Genomic DNA, 22,358 nt, shown 5'->3' with positions numbered 1-22,358 from the left:
ATAATGCTACCTCAACTTCTGTAGATAACTACTACTTAATAAAGTTATTATTTCACATTTTGTAGTGCATAGGACAAAACCCACATAGGCTGTGTAACATATAGCAAGAACAAGATAGAAAAAAAACCCTTTTTTAAATAAAAGAATAGATAACAATACATCAGTTTATGAATCTATTAATAAGATTTGGTAACTAAATTGGTTTTTTTAAATAGTAAGTTTGTCAGAACCAGTCAGTTGTTGCAGCACTTTTTATTGCAATTGTTCAGGACTTCTGAAAAAGTATGTTTCCTACTTTTTTTTCACCTTATTCTATCATGGGACTTCTTATAATTATTTCTCAAAGTAAGATTAGTATTAATAATTGTATTGAAAACCTCATGACACTTACTCCCAAGAGGTGTTTCTTTGCCATGAGTTAGGGAATCCGACTATCCATTACAGAGCCAATAACTAATATTAGAGCAGGCCATGTCTGTTTTTCAGAGTAGGAGCTACAGAGCTAATTGCAGATTTTCTTCATGCGTCCAAAGTCAATTTTCTTTCTTTTGTGGAGCAGCACTGTTCATCCATTCACTTTCACTATTCCTACATCCTGTGAAGAACAGGTAAATAATTAATTACCATAAGATGGAAAGGTAGTATGGTTGATGGGACTTCACTCTGCATAGATCTTGTTTTAGCTTGGTCTTGTTTAGTATAAGTGTTAAACCTAACAAAGATGAACAGGTATACTGTTTTTGTTTTGCTGTTTTATTTTGCTTTGTTTTGTTTTTAAATAAGCTTGCTTATTTAGGATACAAATCAAAACAGAATTGAATAATGAAAACAATGTCATAGTGAGAAATAAGAACCTTATTTTCTTAGTGAATACGTATAATTATGCAAATGATCAAATCAATAACAAGTTAAAAGTAAACCTGAAAGTAGTAACTCAGAAAAGACACTTAAATTAACAAAAAAGGCTGCATAAATAATGTTAGAATCTCAATATGGTTTAGAGCAATTGCAAATATGATTTCACAGATGCTTATATTTTTATGTTCACATTTATTTCACAAGGTTAAGTAAACTGCTGTTGGCACTAGCAAAATGAAGTTCCATGAAGCTTTTCTGAAGGAGAAAAAGCTCTGCTTGCAGCAGAAAAAGAGTTTTGTGATGAAGTTTTCTGTAGAGGTTGGAGTACATCTCCCATTATGTGCCAATACTAAATGGTCTTATGATGTGCTCCTCCTTTTTGGCCTTAATGGAAAAGAGTTGCTCCAAAAGAAACATGGTCTGGCAAAAGGACTTGGAACATACAGAGTAAAGGGGCATTTCTGTGTTTCTTTTGAGTGTTTCAGTATCTAGGAAAGGTATTGTTTGTTCTTTCTGCAAATGAAAAACTGTAACACCCCCAAAAATGACCCAACTCCATAGTATCTTTAAAGTTAAATTGCTTTCATTTTTCTGTGGACATGGAAAAAGTATCTGGAGTATATATTTATACTGTAAAAATTTTGCTCAACCTACACAAGCAAAGGACAGGCCTGAAGATTTGCCTTGTTCATAATTCAGATCCTTGTTGTGTGTGATGAAACTTTTTCATTGTAGGTTCGGTTTGCCAGATGTTCAGCTGCCATTTTCCAGTTAAGTAACATTGATTATGTCTTAAGGAAATGATTAATTCTTCATTTACAGTGTTGGAGAAGGGAAAATATGCAAATACTCTTAAATGGCAGTTTCTTACCACACACACAGATAGTGGGATAAATACATGCTAATGTGTGTGCGTGGTTCTGGGTATGAATGAAGGAGGTCAAAAAATTACAGTTTGATCTTGTATTTAGCTGATAAAATCTACTGTTCTTACACAGACTGTCTTATATATTGTACAGGGAATAACTATGGTGTTATTTACACATTTATTGTGTTCTTAGAGGACAAGCAAAAGATAATTTGAAGGAACTCAAAGGTACCATTTATTTTAGCTTTCTACAATGGATAGTAATACATAATTACAGTAAATAAAGGGGAAAAATATATAAATAGGTGTTAAATTCTCTTCCTTCAGTCTCTTGTTTGATTCACTGCATACTTTCTACTACACATCTTCCTGTCATTTTATGTTGTTCAGTGTATGCTATGCCCTGACTGACAATCCCACGTCTCTGAGCCTTTCCTCATCTGAGAGATGTGTCAATCTCTTCATAATTTTATTGGCTGGACTCTTTCCAATAGCTCCATATCTGTCTTGTACCAGGCAGCCCAGAACTGACACAGCACTTCATTTGTGGCCTCTCCAGGGCTGAGTAGAGGAGAAGATCACCTCCCTTGGCATGCTAACAGACTCCTCTTTATGCATCCTGGGATGCTGTTAGATTTCTTGGCCACAGGGGCATATTGTTGACTCATGTCCAGCTTGGTGTCCAGCAGGACTCCTAGGTCCTTCTCTGTAAAGATTTGTATCTATCAAAACCTTTTTTATGTGCTTACACTTGTATATAATTTATTTCAACATGTCACTCTCAGTCACTGTAAAACTACACAGAGATGAAATAATATGTAAGATTTTTTAGTTTGCTTATTGTGCACATATGCATGATATACATATATGTAAGTAATATTTTGTTCTTGATGTGACAATCCTCATGTAATGAGAAATCTACAAATCATAAACTTTCAGCAATTGATTGACAAATACTTTTAGTGACACTAGAAAAATACTGCTGCTTTCTAAACAAAACTGTTGGCAAGCCTCCTTTCACTTTTAATTTTGTAATACATTTCTGGAAGAGCTTTTTGGAAGCTAGTCTTTATCTGGTATATTTGAAAACCTAACCTGGTAATAAAACAGTTTTTAGGAGATGTCTGATAATAACTTGTGGGTATGGATTAATAGTGCCCATTTTTGTCCATTTTGCACTGATAAATATGCAGAGAAATGAGGAAATTCTGTGTGGCTGTTACGTAATAGGAATCACAAACATGTGTGCTAGTAGTGTAGTTTGTCTCAAATGTATTTTCTCTTTTCTTTCCTTGGCACACTTCCTAGAAAAGTTTTTTCTCTTTCCAAGTTCATGTCTCAGTATTACATTTTAAAAAGACAAAATGTTTTAATAAACTTTTTCTGTAACCTATAGAATCGTAAAATTTTTAACATTGGAAAAGACCTATAAGATCATGAAGTCCAATTGTTAATGTCAGTACCACCATTAAACTATGTCTGCAGGTGCCACATGCACATGTTTTTTGAACACTTATGGGGATGATGACTCAACTACTTCCCTGGGCAGCCCACTCCAGTGCTTAACCACCGGTTCAGTGAAGAAATTCTTCCTGATGTCCAACGTGAACCTCCCCTGGCACAACTTGAGGCCATTTCCTCTTGTCCTGTCACTGGTTGTCTGTGAGAAGAGGCTGACCCCCACCTTGCTACAACCTCCTTTCAGATAGTTGCAGAGTGATAAGGTCACCCCTGAATGTCCTTTTCTGAAAAACAAACAACCCCAGCTCCCTCATCCACTCCATCTAGGACTTGTTCTCCAGACCCTTCACCAGTTCTGTTTCCCTTCTCTGGACTTGCTCCAGCACCTCAATATCCTTCCTGAATTGAGGGCACCAGAACTGGACACTACTCAAGGTGTGACCTCACCAGTGCCGAGGAACAGAGAGACAATCACTTCCCCACTCCTGCTAACTACACGATTTCATACAGGCCAGGATGCCCTTGGCTTTCTTGGCCACCTGGGCACACTGCTGGCTCATGTTCAGCCAGCTGTTGACCAACACCCTCAGGATTTTTTCTACTGGGTCACTTTCCAGTCACTCTTCTGACAGCCTGTAGCACTTCATGGGGTTGTTGTGACTGAAGGGAAGGACCCAGCACTTTGCCTTATTCAATCTCTTGCCACTGGCTTTGGCACATTGATTCAGCCTGTCCAGATCCCTCTGTAGAGCCTCCCCACACAAATTGATTCCGTCTGCCCATGTTCCATGCCCTATATTAACTCAGAAAGATACCCTTCAAATTTATTTCCTGATTTCCAAAGTTTATCTCAGTGGATTCAGAAAATCCATGTCATACAAATCACAGGTGTATCCCAAGCAAGCATAGCAATGGTGTTTGTCAACATGAGAACTAAACAAATAGAATGCAGTTGGGAAAAATATGAATCATAAATTCACTATGTACAAATTGGTTGGTGCAAAAGTTGATTTGACCAGCTATGCTAGAATATACAAGTAAACAATTTTATTTGAAGTCCTGGAATGAGTGGAGCTGTTGCACACTGTGTGACGTCCCAGGACAATCGTACTGAGCTTGACTTCAAACAGTTAACTTCCTTTCTTTTTTGTTATCTTTGCTCCGATAAAATGTTCTAAGCTTTTAATTTGGCAGAAGGGGGTAAGAATACCATTACAGAAAAGTCTGGGACAACTGCCTAATCTGGATTTTCTTCAGTGTTCTGACTCTTAACTTTTTATATTTTTAAACAGTACTAGGAAATGAAATAATTTCTCTTTACTGTTTATATGAAGTTGATAGCCCATATACGTTTGAAATACCGTTGTCTGTTTGTCTCCAAATTTCAATAACAAAACAGCTAAAATGTAGCAAAGTTATTTGCAGACTCCAAACACCTATAGATGCCACAATGCTAGTATGTTACACATTTGATCATCATACTGTGGCAGTCTATTTTTGCACTCAGCTTCTAAAAAAACTCCTAAACTTTTTTTGCTGTTTGTTAATGTATTCCAACCATCAGTAATAACGCCTCTTGTAATTATATTAATGATGAAACAAATTGTTTGTTTTACCTAATATATTTCAGAGATACCAATGTGATTGCTTGCCCGGATGGGAAGGAACATTTTGTGAAAAGGAATCGAATGAATGTAATTCAGAGCCTTGTAAAAACAATGGCACTTGCACGGATCTTTTCAACAGCTATCGGTAAGCACTGCATCTTCTCTGTGGCTGAATGATCATGTACCAGGAATGACAGGTTTATGCAACTCAACCCAAACCAAACCAATCAACCAACCAACCAAACCACCAAAGCAAAAGAACCCTGTGAATTCAAAACATTTAGCAAGCAACAAAGTTTGGAACTGTACTTTTTCAAAGAAAATATAGTATCTCTTTCTGTCATGTTTTCCCTGTAAGCACAGGAGATGCTTTAAGAGTAAAAGTAGTGGGAGTGGACAGTTATACAGTCTTGGATGAAGACATTATATCATTGCTGCCACCTTGTGGCTTAAAATGACAACAAAATAGTAATTTAACTAAAATTTATAGCCACTCAGGCAAAGCATGAGAATTTGATACTAACTATATTAATTTTGCCTTAAACCCCAATTTTTATTTTATGTGTGCTTTTATAGTTTAAACATTATTTTGTTTCAGTATTATGGGGATAAGAATTTCACAAACAATCCAGCAATGAGGTTCTGCTCTATGTAGACAGGTTTTGTCTCTGTTATGATGTCAATACTAGAACAGTCCTGTAAATTCTTAATAGGTATTGTTATGGCTGCATAAAGAGCACAGTGTAATAACTGTGCATGGTGCTTAGTCTAGTTGTTGTGCAGTGATTATATTCCGGGTAATATAGACAGTAATCAGAAAGAAAACAGTTAACAACAGACAAATGATTCCCCAAGTAGCCAAAGATAAATTTAACTAATTTAAATAATATATATAATATTTTTTGCATTAATTTAAATCCAGAACTTAAGGGAAATACTTTGCCATGTCCTAGAACTGGCTATTCAACATCCTATTTTGGAAAAATATTTTCAGTTTGATAACAGAAAAACAAGTGTTGTGATGTTAAGAAAATCTGTTAAAGTCTTTTCAACTACTTTTTTTTTTCACTTTTTAAAGTCTGTTGGGATATGAAAAAAATTGTTAACTATTTTTATTTTCGTGGTCCTTTTTTTCCTGATGCTTGTAGTTCTTTGTAGTCTACTAACAAAAATTATGTTATAACTGCATATTGCTTATGCAGGCTTAGGTCTTTCATTATGGCAATTTGAATTCTTACATGTTGTAATGAATTGAATAGGCAATTTCATCATCCTCAAGGACAATTCTAGGTGTATGAATATTTTACAGCCATGAATCTTTACCTGCCTTTACATTTCATGAACTTTTTCAACCTCTGGGGCATTCTGTGTATTGCAAAAGGTAACAGGGCTTCTCCTGATTTTATTCAAACTGGGTCAGCTAAATATGCACTAATCCAAGGACCCCCCATTTTTTATTGAGAATAAAATGCTCCAAAAGTACTTTTTCTGCATTTGAGAAATACTGAACTGTTACAGAAAATGTTTCTAAGAAAATTTGTTTGAACTGTAAGCACCATACATATTTTTCCTCAGAGCTATCTGTCCTAGTTTTCATAATGGAACAGAAAAATTAGACATATTCTTGAATCATCATATACAAGGGTCACGATTATACAAAACAAAAATTCTTTAGAGATACTTGTAGTTGAAACTGTAAGTTTGAGTCTTGGCAACCACAGGGAAAATTAGTGTGGCTTGATGTTTTAGTCATATAATCTAAAGCAATTTCATTTCAATCATTAGAGCTGTCATTTTGTCAATCTGTTTTGCCCCCGCCCTCCCTCGTACCTGGTAACGACGATGGATTTAAGGATCACGGACACCAACTTTAAAAACAGGTGTATAAATTTACTATAATGCAGTGGCTTATGAAAGGATACACTTAACGATGCAGCTAATAATTACTACAAAGAAAGTCTTATAGTGATTAAGAGAGATACATCACCAGTTGCCCTAAGTAATTATCATCATCCAGACCGCTCTTCAGCTGAGAAGGCCCTGATCACAGCGGAGGTCTGGAGAACCTGTTTCCCAGCAACTGGGAAATCCTATGCAGTGTGTCCACCCATAGGGGAAGCCTCATCTTTGCTTTGAGAGGGTCCAGCTTATATAGTGTAAAACAAATTAGCTTACATCACTCGATTGTTGCAGAAAAACAATCTGGCTTTATTCTCCTCCTGGTTTTCCCCTTAGGCCTGGCCAGGGCCCAAGGTAAAATGAGGAGTCAGTTTGGACTGACTATTATCAAATGCCCCATGACCTTGCTTAGTCTCTAAATATAGAATTATGACTACTTTGATATCTCAAATATGAACCAGCTGCCTACTCTTCCCACGACCTTGGCTGAAAAGAAAGGAATATTTATAACACATACAAACCTTACTAATTATTGATAATATGCTGTGCTAACAAGCATAAATATGTATTCTTAAAACATTACTAAGGATTATATAGATTCTTCATTAATAAGCAGATATATGGCTAAATACAATACTAGGCTACATATAATATTAGGTTGGAGAGTTTATCTTATAGGTCAGCTTTGGCTCAGGGCTGGCCCTTCAGGCCCCAGCATTATAGCTGTCCTAGTTTATACTCACGGATGCTAAAAGATATTCTGCTTTTTTTATAATTACTCTTAATTTAAAAAATATGTTGGTTTCTATTTCCTTTGGTAACACTTTTCTGTTGAAACATACATCAACAAGACAAAGTGTTTGTCTAATGGTAGCTAAGCAGTGGCAGTAACTACAACCTGATCCTGATGACATTCAGCTGTATCTTTAAAATTAAACATAGTTTTTAAAATAGGATAACTGTATTCTAGCTGCCTAATATAAAAGATCATTGGCATTCTTGAGCTGTGCCTAGGCATTTTTTTGGACAAGGACTAGTTGGTCTGGACCAAAGTCAGGCCAGCAACTGCTCTGAGAATGCAACAGTGATAGACAATGCAATTTCCTTGCCTGTGGCCATATTCTGGCCCTGTTTATTTGTCTGCTGTAAGTTTAGCTGCTGGCAGCAATGCTCAGAATTTTTTGAATTTCTTTGAAGTTGGCCACACCACTACCTGTACTTGATATCCCTTCCAGCTTAATGTAAAGGATAGATAAGAGAGGTTTCTTTTATGCTTTGATAATCCTCATTAGTTTACTTTCTCTTAAGTATTTGCAAATCCAGCTGAAAACATCATATCTTTAAAAACTAGGTAATTTATTACGCAACAAATATATTTTTGTATAAGAAAAAGTGTGAATATAATACAAAATGAAACATGTCCCTACCAAATTCAAATCTGTAATCAAAAAATAATAATACAAACCATAATTACTAATTAAAAAATTCACTTTAAGTTCAATTTTTTAGCTGGGGCTATTTTTTGCTGAATCTTGATATGAAAACTAGCTGCCAAAACTGAAGAATCAACAATTATGGCAAAAAAGAGTGCTTTCTTTATGGATTCCATCATAGGAAAATAAATCACATTCTAACAGGAAAAAAATTAAGCCTTCTCAAGTGCATATTTTTTTTAAAAAAACAGGTAAGAAAGATACTGAATCAATAGTCAAGCTTGAATAGTTTGTTACATATTTTCCATTTCATTTGAGTTAAATTATGTTCAGCTAATAAAATAAAAAATACCTCTTTCTTCCTTCTCACTTTTCAGTTTGGCACATGGCACAGCAAATATGTTAATTTAGAATAGTTTCATGCATGTATTTCCAGTACCCTATGAACCTCACTTTGATTCTCACAATAACATGATCTCTCAAATTATGTCTCTGAACATTTATTGAGAGATGTATCTACTTCCAGCTGAATTCCCTATTTCTTCTCTATTGTATCAGCTCTCCTGATACTTCTGAGGTTTAGCCCTAAAAACATCAAACCCTAATTAAAGCCCCTGTGACTCCTCTGCTGTTACCAACTTACAAGGAGACTTTAGGTGAAAATCTCTTCAACTCTTCTTGCAAAATAATAGGCAAAAACTTCACGGATGAACCAGAGTTTCTAATGATGTAGAATAGTTTGGAACTCGGCTGTAATCATTATGACATTAGAACTTGGAGAACTAAATGTCTTCCCAAAGTACTCCATACTTTCTCTATATTCACATTGAATCCCACTGATTCATACTATTTACTATTTTATCAGTATCTGTTGTTGAGGGGTTTATAAAGAACAAAACTGGTTAAGTGTCTTATTGCTGTTTTTCTTGTTATAACATACCAATGGACTTGTCTGTACTAAACAGGACATTAGACCTACCTAACTATATTTTCTGATGCCATCTATGCATCTTATATTTTTTATAACAGTTTTAATTTTTTTTCACTTGAGTACAGGAAAGGTTATCCTTTGTCAGCAGTTGAATCAATCCACTAAGACACCACTTTATAATCCCTGAGTAAACTGAAGTCCAGTTCTTCAGTGAGAGAAGCAGGAATCACAGTGGCCTGTCCTCATTTTTCCCTGTCTTTCTTCTCTTCATTTATCACCAATGTTTTATGCTTTCTGCTCCCCTTCTCCAAAAGAAAAATGCTATCTTATCTGGCCTTGACATCTTACTTTTGCAATCAAGACCCCTTCCTGCTTGGGTTGTTTTTTCATTTATTTTTCTTTGGAGACTAACATTTTTCCTGGTTGCTCATTCTTATCCTTTAGATTTTAGTTCTGGCACATGTTTTCTACACCCTATTTGTGCATCTATATCAAGGTGTCCATTGCCCCTTCAGAGTATGGATGTTATAAACCTAATTGTGTTACAAAATGCTGTGAGTGGTGGTATGGTGTTACAAAATATTTACTCATATCCTCCAGCCATGCTATTTTAGGGTGCATATGTCTGGAAAAAATATTGAGTAGAGTTCCTTTAGCCTGCTTCTAGGCTCCCTTTTTTGAGTGCCATAGTCCTCTTCTTTTGGTTAAATGTGATACAGATCTGGGTCTTGTTTCAAGTTATGACTGGATCACACATAGGTAGTGAAAAAATTATAGATAGTTTTGTAATGTCATTTGTATGCCTCTAATTCTAGGAGCTAGTTTTTTCTTTTCAGAAGTGACCCTGCTGCTGAAATATCTTCTCACTAAGTTCTGCGAGGATGAAAGTTGGTAAATGCCAATGTCACCTTAAAGTTTGAGTCTAAAGTTCCTTAAGCACTTCTGAGAAATTACTGATAATATGCAAATATGTTTTCTGTATTTAAATGCTCTTCATTTAAACTCTTTTGTTCTTTATCCTGTCCTGTAAGGGGCCATGGTTTTACTACCTCCCTTTTGACTCCATCTGAAATAATGAATTGTGTTCATAGAGGTGAGTATTTTGAGTAATTTCAGAACTCATCTCACACTGCAGTAGTCTTCCTTAGCAATGCTTCTTCAATTAGTAACCATGCCATGATCACCTTTCTTTGTCTTTATTTAGATAATAATTTATGTCAGCTGACAATTTGAATAACTGTATTGTCAGCCAGAGCTAGACTTATCCTGACTCCCTCTTGTTACTTTCTCGGTACATTCCAAATACAACATCTTGTTCTGTTGCTTCATAGCATTTGAAACCATACCTTCTTTTCAGAACAAAAAAATAATTTTTCATTAGTTTAACTGTCATCTAAGTTCTTAAAAAAAGACTAGTCTTACATCACCAGGATGTATTCAGTGTCATGCACACCATGAACTTTAATTATAGTAGTGTTACAGACAACCACTTTTTTTACCCCCTTCCAGAGAGGATTTATTCAGAAAAGGGAAGTCAAAATCAGCCTCTGCGTTTCCTCAGAACTATGCAAGAATTTTTCTGTGCCAAGTTTTAGAAGCAGGTGATTCCTAAGTTAAGGATGTGTGAACATGTGAAAGATCTATAAGTAAAAGTATGCCTATTTACACAGTGTATTTTAAAGATATGTTTATTTCTGAATGAATGAGTTTTAAACTGTCATGGAATTCAAAGGTAAATCATGATATGATTGTAATTTGAATGCTGTGTTCAGTTTGCCTTCTGTTTTTACTGCATTCCTTTTAACTACTGTTATACTCTTCCTTACTTTTTTCTCCCGGAAGCAATAAACAGCTTTTCCCGCAGATGGGGATCACCTTGATATTTAATGGTCCCAGATGCCACATGCTGAAACATTTTCTTGCAAGCAACAACTGGCTTCTTATCTGGCATTTCCTCAGGGTTCTTTGGCCAACTCTTCCTTTCTTGCTGTGGAGACTTTTCTCAAAACATTTGTCTGTTGCACTTCTAACTTATCTTTCTTTTGGAATTGTAGGGTTTTTCCTCATCCTAGTGCCAAGTTAGGTACACACCTCTTACTCAAAACCATCTTTAAAAGATTTATATAGGCAGTCAGGAGATTTACTAATTAATTACCTAAAGAAATTTGTGAAAGTAAAAACAAGTGCCTCCTCCAAAGATAGCAAGCGTTTTATAGTTTATCTCTGGTAATACTGCTAACAGCTGGAAATGTGTAGTATGCTGCTTGTTATACTACAGTGTGTGAAATGAGCTTTAGGGTTTCCATCGCCTTAAGCAAACAAGAAAATATTGCTGTGCCATCTCAGCAGCATCTACTAAAAAGTCACTGACATTTTGCACCCCTTAGGGCATCTTTTGGCCATAATTCAATAGTCTTCTCAAAGGGTAAGGTCATTTTTATTCAAAATCCTAATGAAACATTAAAATTTAAAAAAACACGCAGTAAGTACCTGGAAAATACCTCCCCGCCCCCCCAAAATCAGTTCATCAACTTTTTCCTCCCAAACAGAAGGATTGTTCCCCATGGTATATTTTATCATTAGGTGATGTATTTTAAATAATTTTTTTGTAATGTATTTTGTTTACAAACACCTAAAGAGACATGAAATGAACTCACAGGTTAAATAGGAGTGCAAATCAGTTTCTAAAATAATAAGGTACCTGATGTATAGATTTGTGCACATATGAAATGTAATATAAGTTCATCCTGGCTGTAGTGCAGTTAAACACTTTCAGTGCAAATAATGTACAAATATGTGAGCACAGCTAACAGATGAAGCAGCTTGCACAGCATTTTCTGGGCTCTTGCTTGAGACATGCTTAGTTTTCTGGGAACTCCTGGGGTTATCAGAGGATTGCTGGGAACTCTTTGGGGAGCTTCGGGGTGCCTGGTGCTCTTAGGAAGGGGTAGCTACAGAAGGCTGTGACTGCTAACCAGCTGTAGTAGTTCCGCACAAGCTTTGTTGAGAACTTTTCTTAATTGATGGAGATTTAGACCTTTTCTTTCCAGCTGACCTCTCATTAAGGACAGTCAAGCATCCTTTCAGCAAATCCTAGGAAGAGTGTGTGTAACTTTCAAGCCCAGAGCACAGCCAACAGAGTAGAAGAGGCCCAGAAATTCCACTGAGAACACTGCTTACTTACGTAGTGAGGTGCTACAGGCGCTATCCCTGACCATCCACAACATGTTAGAGACCTCAAACCAGACTGAGCTCCTCAGGGAGAATGCAGTTCTGCAGGCCTGGGGCTGCAAAGATGTTTGGGGCCTCTTGCTGAGGCTGGAACCAGAGGACACAGTCTCCTTTCCTGGAGGAAGTACTTGTATGCTGGAGGAGGATCTGTGCTGCCAAGTAAACGAGCTACAGGAAGCAGTCAGCAGACTGTGCAGATGAGATAAGAACACCATGTTCTCCAAGGCCCTACAGATGCAAGAACCTGAACTCCCAATCATAGTGAAGGCAGATCAGGTAGAGTCTGCACATAGGAGGTTTGGAAATGGAGACTCAAGACAGATTTCAATACTTTGTTATTTCTAATCCTAATATGATGTTTTTGTTGCAGATAATTCATGATAGACTCCTTCCTGCTTTTTCTTTTGCCCTTAATTTAACTGTTCTCTAAAAGAATGTTCACTTTTTTAATTTGTGAAACCTTCATAAAATAGGAATTTTAAACAAACAAACAAAGAATGGTGCTGACACTTTAAAAATGACTCATTAGAAATGAATGGGAAAACCGTCTGTCATTGTTAGCTACAAATTAGATATTTCATGCATCAGCGGTGTCTGATACATGCACAAAGGAAAAAAATTTAGAAAGGATTATGGCCATTGCTGCTGACATTATATCCTTTTGAACCATGGAGAATCAGTAATAAACAGTTCCACATAAAAGGGCAGGACGTAGATCCCATTCTCATTATTATAAAAACTGTATTTTTTCCTCTATTTTGAAAGGTCATTAGTAAAACTTCTTGGAAGTTAGTTTCACTTCTTGGAAGAGATTTCATCAGTTTCAGAGGCATTGTTCCTCAACCTATGTTCTTATAGCAATTCTAAAATGGTCAAGAGTCAAAATTTTAGTAAATTTATTCTGTCGGTTTTAATGTCAAAGTTACCTGTTATCTGTGTTTATCTTGTCTTGAAAAGGTTTCACAGCAAAAACAAAAGCAAGGTTTCATCTTCAATTATGAGTTTGGTTTTTTTTTGAAGTAGAGAAAGATTTTCAGAGCATAACAGTCACAATTTCCTTTTAAAACCCAGAAAGGGCTAGCAAGTACAAAATTGGTTTTGGAGAAAAACATTATTGTATATTTAGAAAATATGTTTGGAAAAGTATGAGTTATTCAGCTAAAACAGTTGCATCTTTGAAATAATTGATTTTATATGACATTACATTAAGAAATATATACGTATGCATGTACAAACTACGTTAAATGGTTCTAGTATAAGTAAACTATACACAACACAATTAGAAAATCAGCATTGGCTTCCCCATCACTAGTTTCTCTGAGTAACTGAGTTTTAGTTAATAGTCTTTTGGGGTTTGTTTGGGATTTAAACTATTGTGCTCTTTTAGATCAATAGAAGTATTAAAGGAAAGTTTATTTACACTGCAATTACAGATAGTACACTATTAGAGGTCCCTCTATAAAACAGTGCTCACTCATCAGCAATAGCAAGCAGACAAATGCAGGATCATCATATTTTCTTCCACAAAATGCCAGTTTGGATGTATGAAAAAAATCTATCAGAGTTATAAAAGAGAGTCTTTATCTGTGAAGGTCACAAGTAGAGAAAAGGGGCCACAAATACAAAAGTCACACATCTCTATGAGCATCCATAAGTATTGTTATGTATGTCTCTTGGGCTTGTTCATTCCCTGTCTGGAAAGGACAGTCATAAAATTTTCATAGGTTTGCCTTATTGAAATAACTCAGTCAGACACCCATAGAAGAAAGTTGGATTGCTTATATTACAGTAAATATCAAAGGTAGATAAAGACATAACTGACTCTTGAAGACCAACTGAAAATAAGTTTTGTTTCTTATTTTTATAGCTTATATCAGAACAATAATCTTTATAACAACAAAGCTATTTTTTTGGAATGCTGGTTGCCAGGACATGACAAGACAGATTTTGTTTTCTAACAGAATCTCTAGTAGGGAAATAGCTACCTCTGTGTGACTGCAGTATTTGAACAGTGCAGATATTTTTTTTGTTTGTTTTTAATATTGAGAAATACTGCCTGACTTAAAAATGCTTATTTTGTCCTTTTCTTTTTTATATACTTGGAAGTTGTAGCACTCTTTGATAAAATTTTTCAAGGGTTTACTTAAATAATACTTTTCAGGCAAACCTCAGCCAGGCCTGTGTTTGGTGGTCTCTGGGTAAATTTAGTCATGGGGGATGAAATGTTACTGCATCAGTTGTTTGTTTGAAGTTACAAGCCACTGACATCATTAGGTGAATTGTAGGAGATTATAATTTGGCGTATCGACAAAGGTCAGTTTGTGCAAATTTTTTTCTTTTCTTTCTGTTATTTTAATAACAAATGTGAGAACGGAGACATCCCTGCTTCTTAATCTATTTCTAAAGTATTTTCTAGACTGCCCGTATTAATTATGACACTCTCTATCTTTTTGAATGTTTTATTTCATATAGACTCCTTTGAAAATCTGAGTTTATAATGTTGAGATTGGCACTGGGAGAGTTTTCTCATGCTAAGTGATCAATCAGATAAGCTTTGATGTGCAATTGACTGCTTCTGAATGTTGAAAATTCTTCAGCAGAGCTCTTAAAATATATAAACATTGATAGTATATGGTTACCTAATTGGTTCTAGGTATAAAGTATTCAATGTGTTCTATGTTTGGAATGAAAAAAAAAAAGGATAGTAATTCATTTATTCAAATATCAAATACATACTTTTTTACATCACTGCTTCCATTCCTGGATCTGATAGTGCTTCTTCTGTGATACACTTGGGGTTTGAGTAGACTGCAGGTTGAGATCAACTGACAATTCTGAAAGTAACTCAAAAATTAGCCATTGAACATTGCGGGGGAAAAAAAAAGCTAATGAAGACATCTTGCTTAAATGACAAAAGTGTTTGTGGAGTTCAGAAACAGCCTGACACATGAGGGAGATAAATATTTCTTTGTCTCACCTGTTCAAACCATTATGCAGAGGTCATTTGTATAGACTTCTGAATTGGTGTGCATTACATTCAATTCTTTTTCATGTCAAATTTTCTAAATGTCAAGGTAATCTATCTTCAGGGTTAGATTTGTATTGTTCATGCTTCATAAAATTTCAGAGTTGCAGCATGTTATCTACCACTTCATGTTGCTGTGCTAATTATTGTTAATAAAGAGCAGCAATTTTAATTACCTTTACTTGGTCTTTTTTGTTGCCTGTGGCAGAAGGAACAGACCAGGAAAGATCTCCTTTACTCTCCCAGAGCAAAAGTACCTTCCACTGTTAGCACTCTACCAAAGAGCTCATTTTTTCTTTTCTGTAATCAGTGCCATCTCTGTACACAAGGCAAAGGGCTTTGAGGTCAATTGACAGAATTACTGTTGCATTGCTAAACTTTCCAAATTTAACAAATGTCTCTCCTGGAGGGGTTATTGCCTGCACTTGGGTGATAGCTTCTAGTGTTTCAGTGTAGCATTCTTCTTCCTTTCAGATTTCTCAGGTCAAAGAGGACTTGTCTCAAAATCGATGTACTAAAACACTGTAAGAGTTTTAGTAACTGTAACTCTCAGAAAATATCAGAGTAATACAAACTGAGAAAATGCATTGAGCTAATTTCCATACAAACTAGGCCCTTTACACTGCAATCTAGCACAGAGGAAGAGATTTCCAAGGGGAAATAGTGCTGAAGATACCAGTTTCTGTAGGTGCAGCAATAAACCCAGTACTGCCACAGTTGTCATCAAAGATCAGCATTAAATTAAGAGGGAAGAACACAAGCAAACAGGCAACCAGGGAAATGGAAACCTTTTATTCAGAATCCTTGAAAGATGTTGAGTCATGCAGATAGCTGACTTATTTACCATCTGAGACTAACAGATTGACTTTATGTAACTCTTGGAGGTCACATGACAACTGCTTCTCTCTGATTCTTGAAAGAATGAAATAACATTTCTTTTTTCTTTACTAAAGTCAATCACTACCACCCAAGATACTGGAGGTAGATTATTTACTTGCTATTCACTGTCAAATTCATTTACTGATGGTCTGCTTTCACAACTTAAGGGTTTTCTCTTTCACAAATCTTGGAGAAATGTTGCCTGTTAGAAAGAATACAAATTGTGTATTTACTGTCAGATTGCTGGGTAAAATCTTCAGTTACCTTGTACTGTTATACTGATTGTTGTTCCAGTGAGGGATGAAGGACATATAGGCAAGAAATGCAACTCTTGATGTTAGGGACAAGAGATGGCAAGATAAAAAGAAATGTGTGTCCTTTTCCCTTTGCATTTTGTCAGGACCTAAAGGAAGTTTAAAGAGGGTTTAGTTAATAGAGGATGCTACTCAAAAAAACAGCTTCACATGCCAAAATTCATAACATTCTATGTGGGGGTTTGCAGTAATTCAAGAAATTAATGGTGCTGCTCAGAAGATTGTTTTACACACTAAACACACCTGCAGACATATCTTTCTTACTCTTCACTCTATTGTGTGTTAACTTGCTAAGCTGCATTCCAAAATTTTCACATGACTGATAGCCTTTCCATGTAACTTTGGCAGTTTGGGAGACAGTATTTTTAAATATTTTTAAAAATCTTGAACATGGTAAGTAGTTTTTCCTAGTACCCTAGATAATAAGCAAAACAGGAAAGCAAAATCAAAAAAAATACTCCCAAAACATGGGAGTAACTTTTTTTGTATTTTTAAATGAATTTCTGCTGCATCTAAAATAGGAATTTCAGTACACAAGACTGATGGCAAGAAACTTTAACATTTGTTTTCTATGTGGTGATGGTCTATTAAAAAGACTGTTGATACCAAACCGTATTGTATTTTCTGGTTCCAAGTTATATGGCCTGAGTGATCCTGCCATAGGACGGCAATAATGTTCAGTTATACTTACTTTGTTGTCTTCCTTAATTAAAAGTATTCCAAATACTCAGTATTTAGGCTTTTAAAGCACAATTTTTTTCTAATAAGACAGTATTACTGGTGATTTTTAATTATTTGAATGTTTACCAGCTGAAACAGAAAACAGTGTAATTTCATCTGGCTTTGTAGATCAGATAATGTGCTGTGTTATCCTTCTTGAAATAAATAAGAAAATAGCTTGATCTGAAAAGGAACGGAGTGTGTACCTCATCTCTGTGGCTCAGTAGTGTGAAAGTTGCCTGCAGCCCGACATAAGATGTATCTTGTATTCTGATTCAGGAAAATTGATAAAGAAAAACAGCTGCATTAAAAAAATTGGAAGTTGAGAGTTGAAATACCCTTCGTAGGATGTAAAATTCTGTTTCCTAAAACAGACATGTGTGCATTGCAGCTAAAGTAGAGCTTAAAGTAAAAGCTGAAATACAGCTTGTTGTCTCATTGAGCTGAATGTTACCTTGTGATTGTGTGAACTCATTGCTTCAAAGAGAGGATTAAGGAAGAAATATATGGAAAACAAACAAATGTAACTTTCTCTATCTGATGCTCTAAATTTTTTTTATTGATGTGTCATGTTCCTGAATACACAGAATATTAGGAATAAACTTTAGCTACTGTTACCAAAGGGAAGAATATGAGCAGAGGATTATGGGAGGAAAGTATACAGAATAAAGAAAATATACCCTAAAAGCGAGGAAAAAGAACAATTAATAAAAGGCTGAAGCAATTAAATTGGAAGGGAATGAAAACTACAAAAGCCCCCTGAAGTTCTTCTGTTTGCATCACACATGCAACAAGCACACGTAGACACTATTATAGTAGTAGAAACATAATTTTTTTCTCTCTCTTTCCAGCACTGTATCTCCCAAATAATTTTTCTCTAGTTTAGAGTCAATATTCACTTACATTTTCAGCTTTAAGAACAAGCCAAGAAGGTTCACCATATTATATTTGCAGATTTTATTTATTTGTATTGTATTTCATGTTTTCTATGTAAAAAGGTTAATCCTTCTGATTTCTCACTCAGAAATACATTATTAATCATCATACTCCTACATGTATTTTGCGTTCCATGATGCAAACTTCTCAGACACTTAAAATTATTAGGCACACAATAAAGAGTTCATCTGTGCATGCCTGTCATTACCTGGTACCATTCCCCAAGTACTTTATCTATGTTTTCTTAGCCACCATTTTGGATTAACGTGAAGACTGGAAGTGATGTATATACTTCCCATAAGCCAGTATCTACATCTCAGTTAAATTAAAAAATGGTAGGTGCATGTATGACAAAGGTAATAATTTTGTTTTTCCTAATTTTAGCTCCCCATCATTGTTCTAACAGCCAATAAAAGCAGGTGGACTTTCTTTCATAATTTAATTTATAAATTGATGTTCACCTATTGATTTACTCTATGATGCACAAATTGCTCTTTGCTCACTTACTGATTAATCCTTTGGAAAGAGATGAGAGGGGAAGAGGAGATATTTCTTCCTGTGTGTCCACTTTCTTGCCGTACACAGTTTGGAAACTTATTTATCATTTGATCGTGGCAGAAATGAGCGTATTGAGGAATCAAAACCACTGGATAATGGATCAACTTCTTAGCTATTTCTTCCTTTGTTTAATCTTTTTATGCCCTGAACTTCATAACTGAAATTGTTGCCTAAAATTCGGCTCTTAAAGAAACCTCTAAGACTCAATTTGTGAGTTTATGGAGGCAGACATTCTTTTACTACAGTGTGTTGGATGCGCTGGGAACCAGTTTGCCAAAGTTCATACCAAGGTATCTTACGTAAAGCTTATATGTTCGCATTACATGATTATTCATTTTTGTTTCTCACAATCCTGTTACATATTCATGGTATTTCCCAGCACTAATTAGCATATATGACATATCCTTATAAGGTCTCTGAGGAGCTTTACGAAGGATCTCTGGTGGTCATTTCTATTCGGGCCCTCAAAGTTCTAAGTGACCACTTTATGAACTCTTCTAGGACAATACAACTGGTTATACAACAACTCCCTGTTGCTTGCTTGGCTCCTTCTGTAAATACAAGTTCCTTTCTTCATTGTTTATTTACTCTGCTTGGCTGGTTTCTTTAAATTGCTTGGCTTGGCTATATGATAATTTTCTATGGTATATTTTGTTGCAAGCACTACTAGTTCTGTTAAATCTCTAAACCCTGATATCAAAATCAAACCAAGCTGTTATTTATTTCACTGCTAATGAAACTTCCTATTGACAGATCGACAGCCCAAGGAACTGAACTTCCTTGTTGACTAACCAAAACTGCGGCGGTTTAATAGCTCTTTCTTACTCCAAATTGAGCAGATGAGAGGATAGTTCAGTCTCTGTGTTCAGGTCGCAACTCAATTTACAAAAAATTGGTGATGACTCTTGTAGTAATTGTAATAATGAAGGATGATATCGTAGTCCTAAAATCATTTAGGTTGGAAAGGAACTATAAGTCTGTCAAGCCACAGAATCACAGAATATGCTGAGTTGGAAGGGACCCACAAGGATCATACAAGTCCAGTCTTTAGCTCTGCACAGGACCATCCCCAAGAATCACATTATGAGGAAGAGAGTATTCTCCAAACACTTCTTGAACTCTGTCAGGCTTGGTGCTTTCACCACTTCCCTGGGGAGCCCAACCCCACTCTGGATGAAGAACTTAAACCTCCATTGACACAGCTTCAGGCCATTCCCCCAGGTCACTAGAGAGAAGAAATCAGTGCCTGCCCCTCCTCTTCCCCTCACAAGGAAGTTGTAGACTGCAATGAGGTCTCCCCTCAGACTCCTCTTCTCCAGGCTGAACAAACCAAGTGCCCTTCACTATCTTCGTTGCCCTCCTTTGGACACTCTCTAACAACTGAATATCTTTCCTATATTGTGGTGCCCAAAACTGCACACAATATTCAAGGTGAGGCCACATCACTGCAGAGCAGAGCGGGACAATCCCCTCCCTTGACTGCCTGGCAATGCTTTGCCTGATGCCCCCGAGCACGTGGTTGGCCCCGCTGGCTGCCAGGGCACTGCTGACTCAGATTCAACTTACCATCAACCAGAACCCCCAGGTCCCTTTCTGTGGCACTGCTTTCCAGCATCTCATTCCCCAGACTGTAAAAACATCCAGGGCTGTTCCACCCCAAGTGCAGAATCCACCACTTTTGCTTTAGAACTTCATATGATTGGTGATTGCCCAGTCCTATAATTTGCTGAGATCTCTCTGCAGGGCCTCTCTGCTTTCAAGGGAGTCAACAGCTCCTCCCAGTTTAGTATCATCTGCAAACTTGCTTAGTATCCCTTCCAGTCCTGCTTCCAAGTCATTTATGAAGATGTTGAAGAGCACAGGACCTAAGATGGAGCCCTGTGGAACCCCACTGGTGACAGGTTGCCAGTCTGATGCTACCCCATTTAGTATTACTCTTTGTGCTCGGCCCACGAGCCAATTGTTCACCTACAACATGATGTGTTTATCCAACCCTGTGCTGGACGTTTTGTCCAGAACGATCCTGTGAGAGACAGTATCGAGACCTTTACTGAAATCCAAAAAGATTACAACTGGCTTCCCTTGATCAAGTAGAGGTTACCTTGTCATCAAAGGAAATCAGGTCTGATAAGCAGGACTTTCCTCTCCTGAAGCTGTGCTGGCTGTGACCAATGACCGCGTTGTCTTTGAGGTGTTTTTCAATACTTCCAGAATAATCTTCTCCATAACTTTACCAGGCAGTGAGACTGACAGGCCTGTAGTTTCTGACGTCCCTCGTCTTGCCCTTCTTGAAAATCAACAATGTTCACCAGCTTCCAGTCATTTAGAACCTCACCACAATGAACTGTAATAATGAAGGATGTCCTAGTATTCCCCAAAAGCAAAGCTGAAAGGCTTATACCTGCCCTCCTGACATACCATCATTGACGGACTTCATCTACACTACAGTGAAATATATATATATTTGAATTAATTAAGATTTTAATTTTAACTTAAGAGTTATAACTTAGTAACTTAGGAGTTTCTCAGGCAACAAGACATGCCATTCTTAAAAAAAAAACATTATGGTCCCCTTCAATGGGATACTACAGTACTTTCACAGTGCCCAGAACTCCATACTACAGTCAGGCAGACCTTGGGGATTGGTTGTACACCTGCGCTGAACTGTATGATTCATTTCAGGAGCTTGAATTAGAAAGCACTGGTGTGGAAAAGATTTTCCTGTTATTCATGTTAACCAAAAGTTTTCTGGCATACCTAGAAAAGGGCAATGAGTAAGCAAGTTTATAACACAGCATTTTTATTTCAGGAGTTAATTGTTCCTGCCTTCTTAACTACAGCAATAAAAGAAATAGGAATTTTAGTCTTTGCCATTATCCTTTATGACTTTACCTCAATCATTTAAAAATTCTACCCCATTTCTATTGTTCATAAAAATTATTATATGTGTACCAATTAAAGAGCATGAAAAAAGAGTGGAATAAAAACCAGCATTACTTTTGTGATGCAGAACAGATTCAGCAACTAGTTTCATCCTCAGTCTTAGGCACTTCCCTATCACTGCCCACTTCTCTTATTCTGTAGCCTGGCTGTGGCCACCAGACCTCCCAACAGAAAGGGCTATTGTTTGACAGCAGGCACGGAACAGAGGTGTCACCTCTTCCAAGAGGGATCATTCCAAGAGCTGAAGCTGGAGCAGGGGATGCACCTGTCACTGGGCCTCAGCACAGGGGTTAAACCAGTGACACACAGCTCAGGGTGAGCTGTCAGGTCAGAACTGGGGGCCTTATACAAGCAATGGCAAAAGTCATATGGTTTGCTTTGGAAGGGACCATTAAAAAAATCACCTAATCCAACCCATCTGCCATGGGGCAGGGAGATCTTTCACTTCATCAAGTTGCTCAAATCCCTGTTCAACCTGACTTTGGAACACTTCCAGGAATGGGGCATCCACAACTTCTCAGGCCAACCTGTTCAAGAGTCTTACCACCCTCATTATAAAAAATGTTTTTCTTATGTCCTGAATCTACACTCTCAGTTTAAAACTGTTCTCTTGTCCTGTCACTACAGACCCTGCTAAAAAGTCTCTCCATCTTTTGTGTAAGCTCCCTTCAATTATTGAAAAGCCCATTTAAGTT

General features: G+C 36.6%; 1 protein-coding gene across 1 annotated transcript in view; it reads left to right on the top strand.

The window, feature by feature from the left end:
• LOC113982944 (protein eyes shut homolog) overlaps window positions 1–22,358 on the top strand; it is a gene marked incomplete at its 3' end in the record, with an annotated part of 505,234 nt that overhangs the window by 276,808 nt on the left and 206,068 nt on the right. Inside the window, exon 23 of the mRNA XM_039383315.1 lies at window positions 4,818–4,939. Within this exon, the coding sequence (XP_039239249.1) occupies window positions 4,818–4,939 (122 nt within the window). The remainder of the gene's footprint in view (window positions 1–4,817; window positions 4,940–22,358) is intronic.

The sequence above is a fragment of the Pipra filicauda genome, unplaced genomic scaffold (assembly GCF_003945595.2).
Source record: "Pipra filicauda isolate LSUMZ 115617 unplaced genomic scaffold, ASM394559v2 scaffold303_size993520_pilon, whole genome shotgun sequence".
NCBI lineage: Eukaryota > Metazoa > Chordata > Aves > Passeriformes > Pipridae > Pipra > Pipra filicauda.
The sequence above is the reverse complement of the archived record's forward strand: the minus strand, read 5'-3'. Positions and strand labels throughout refer to the sequence as shown.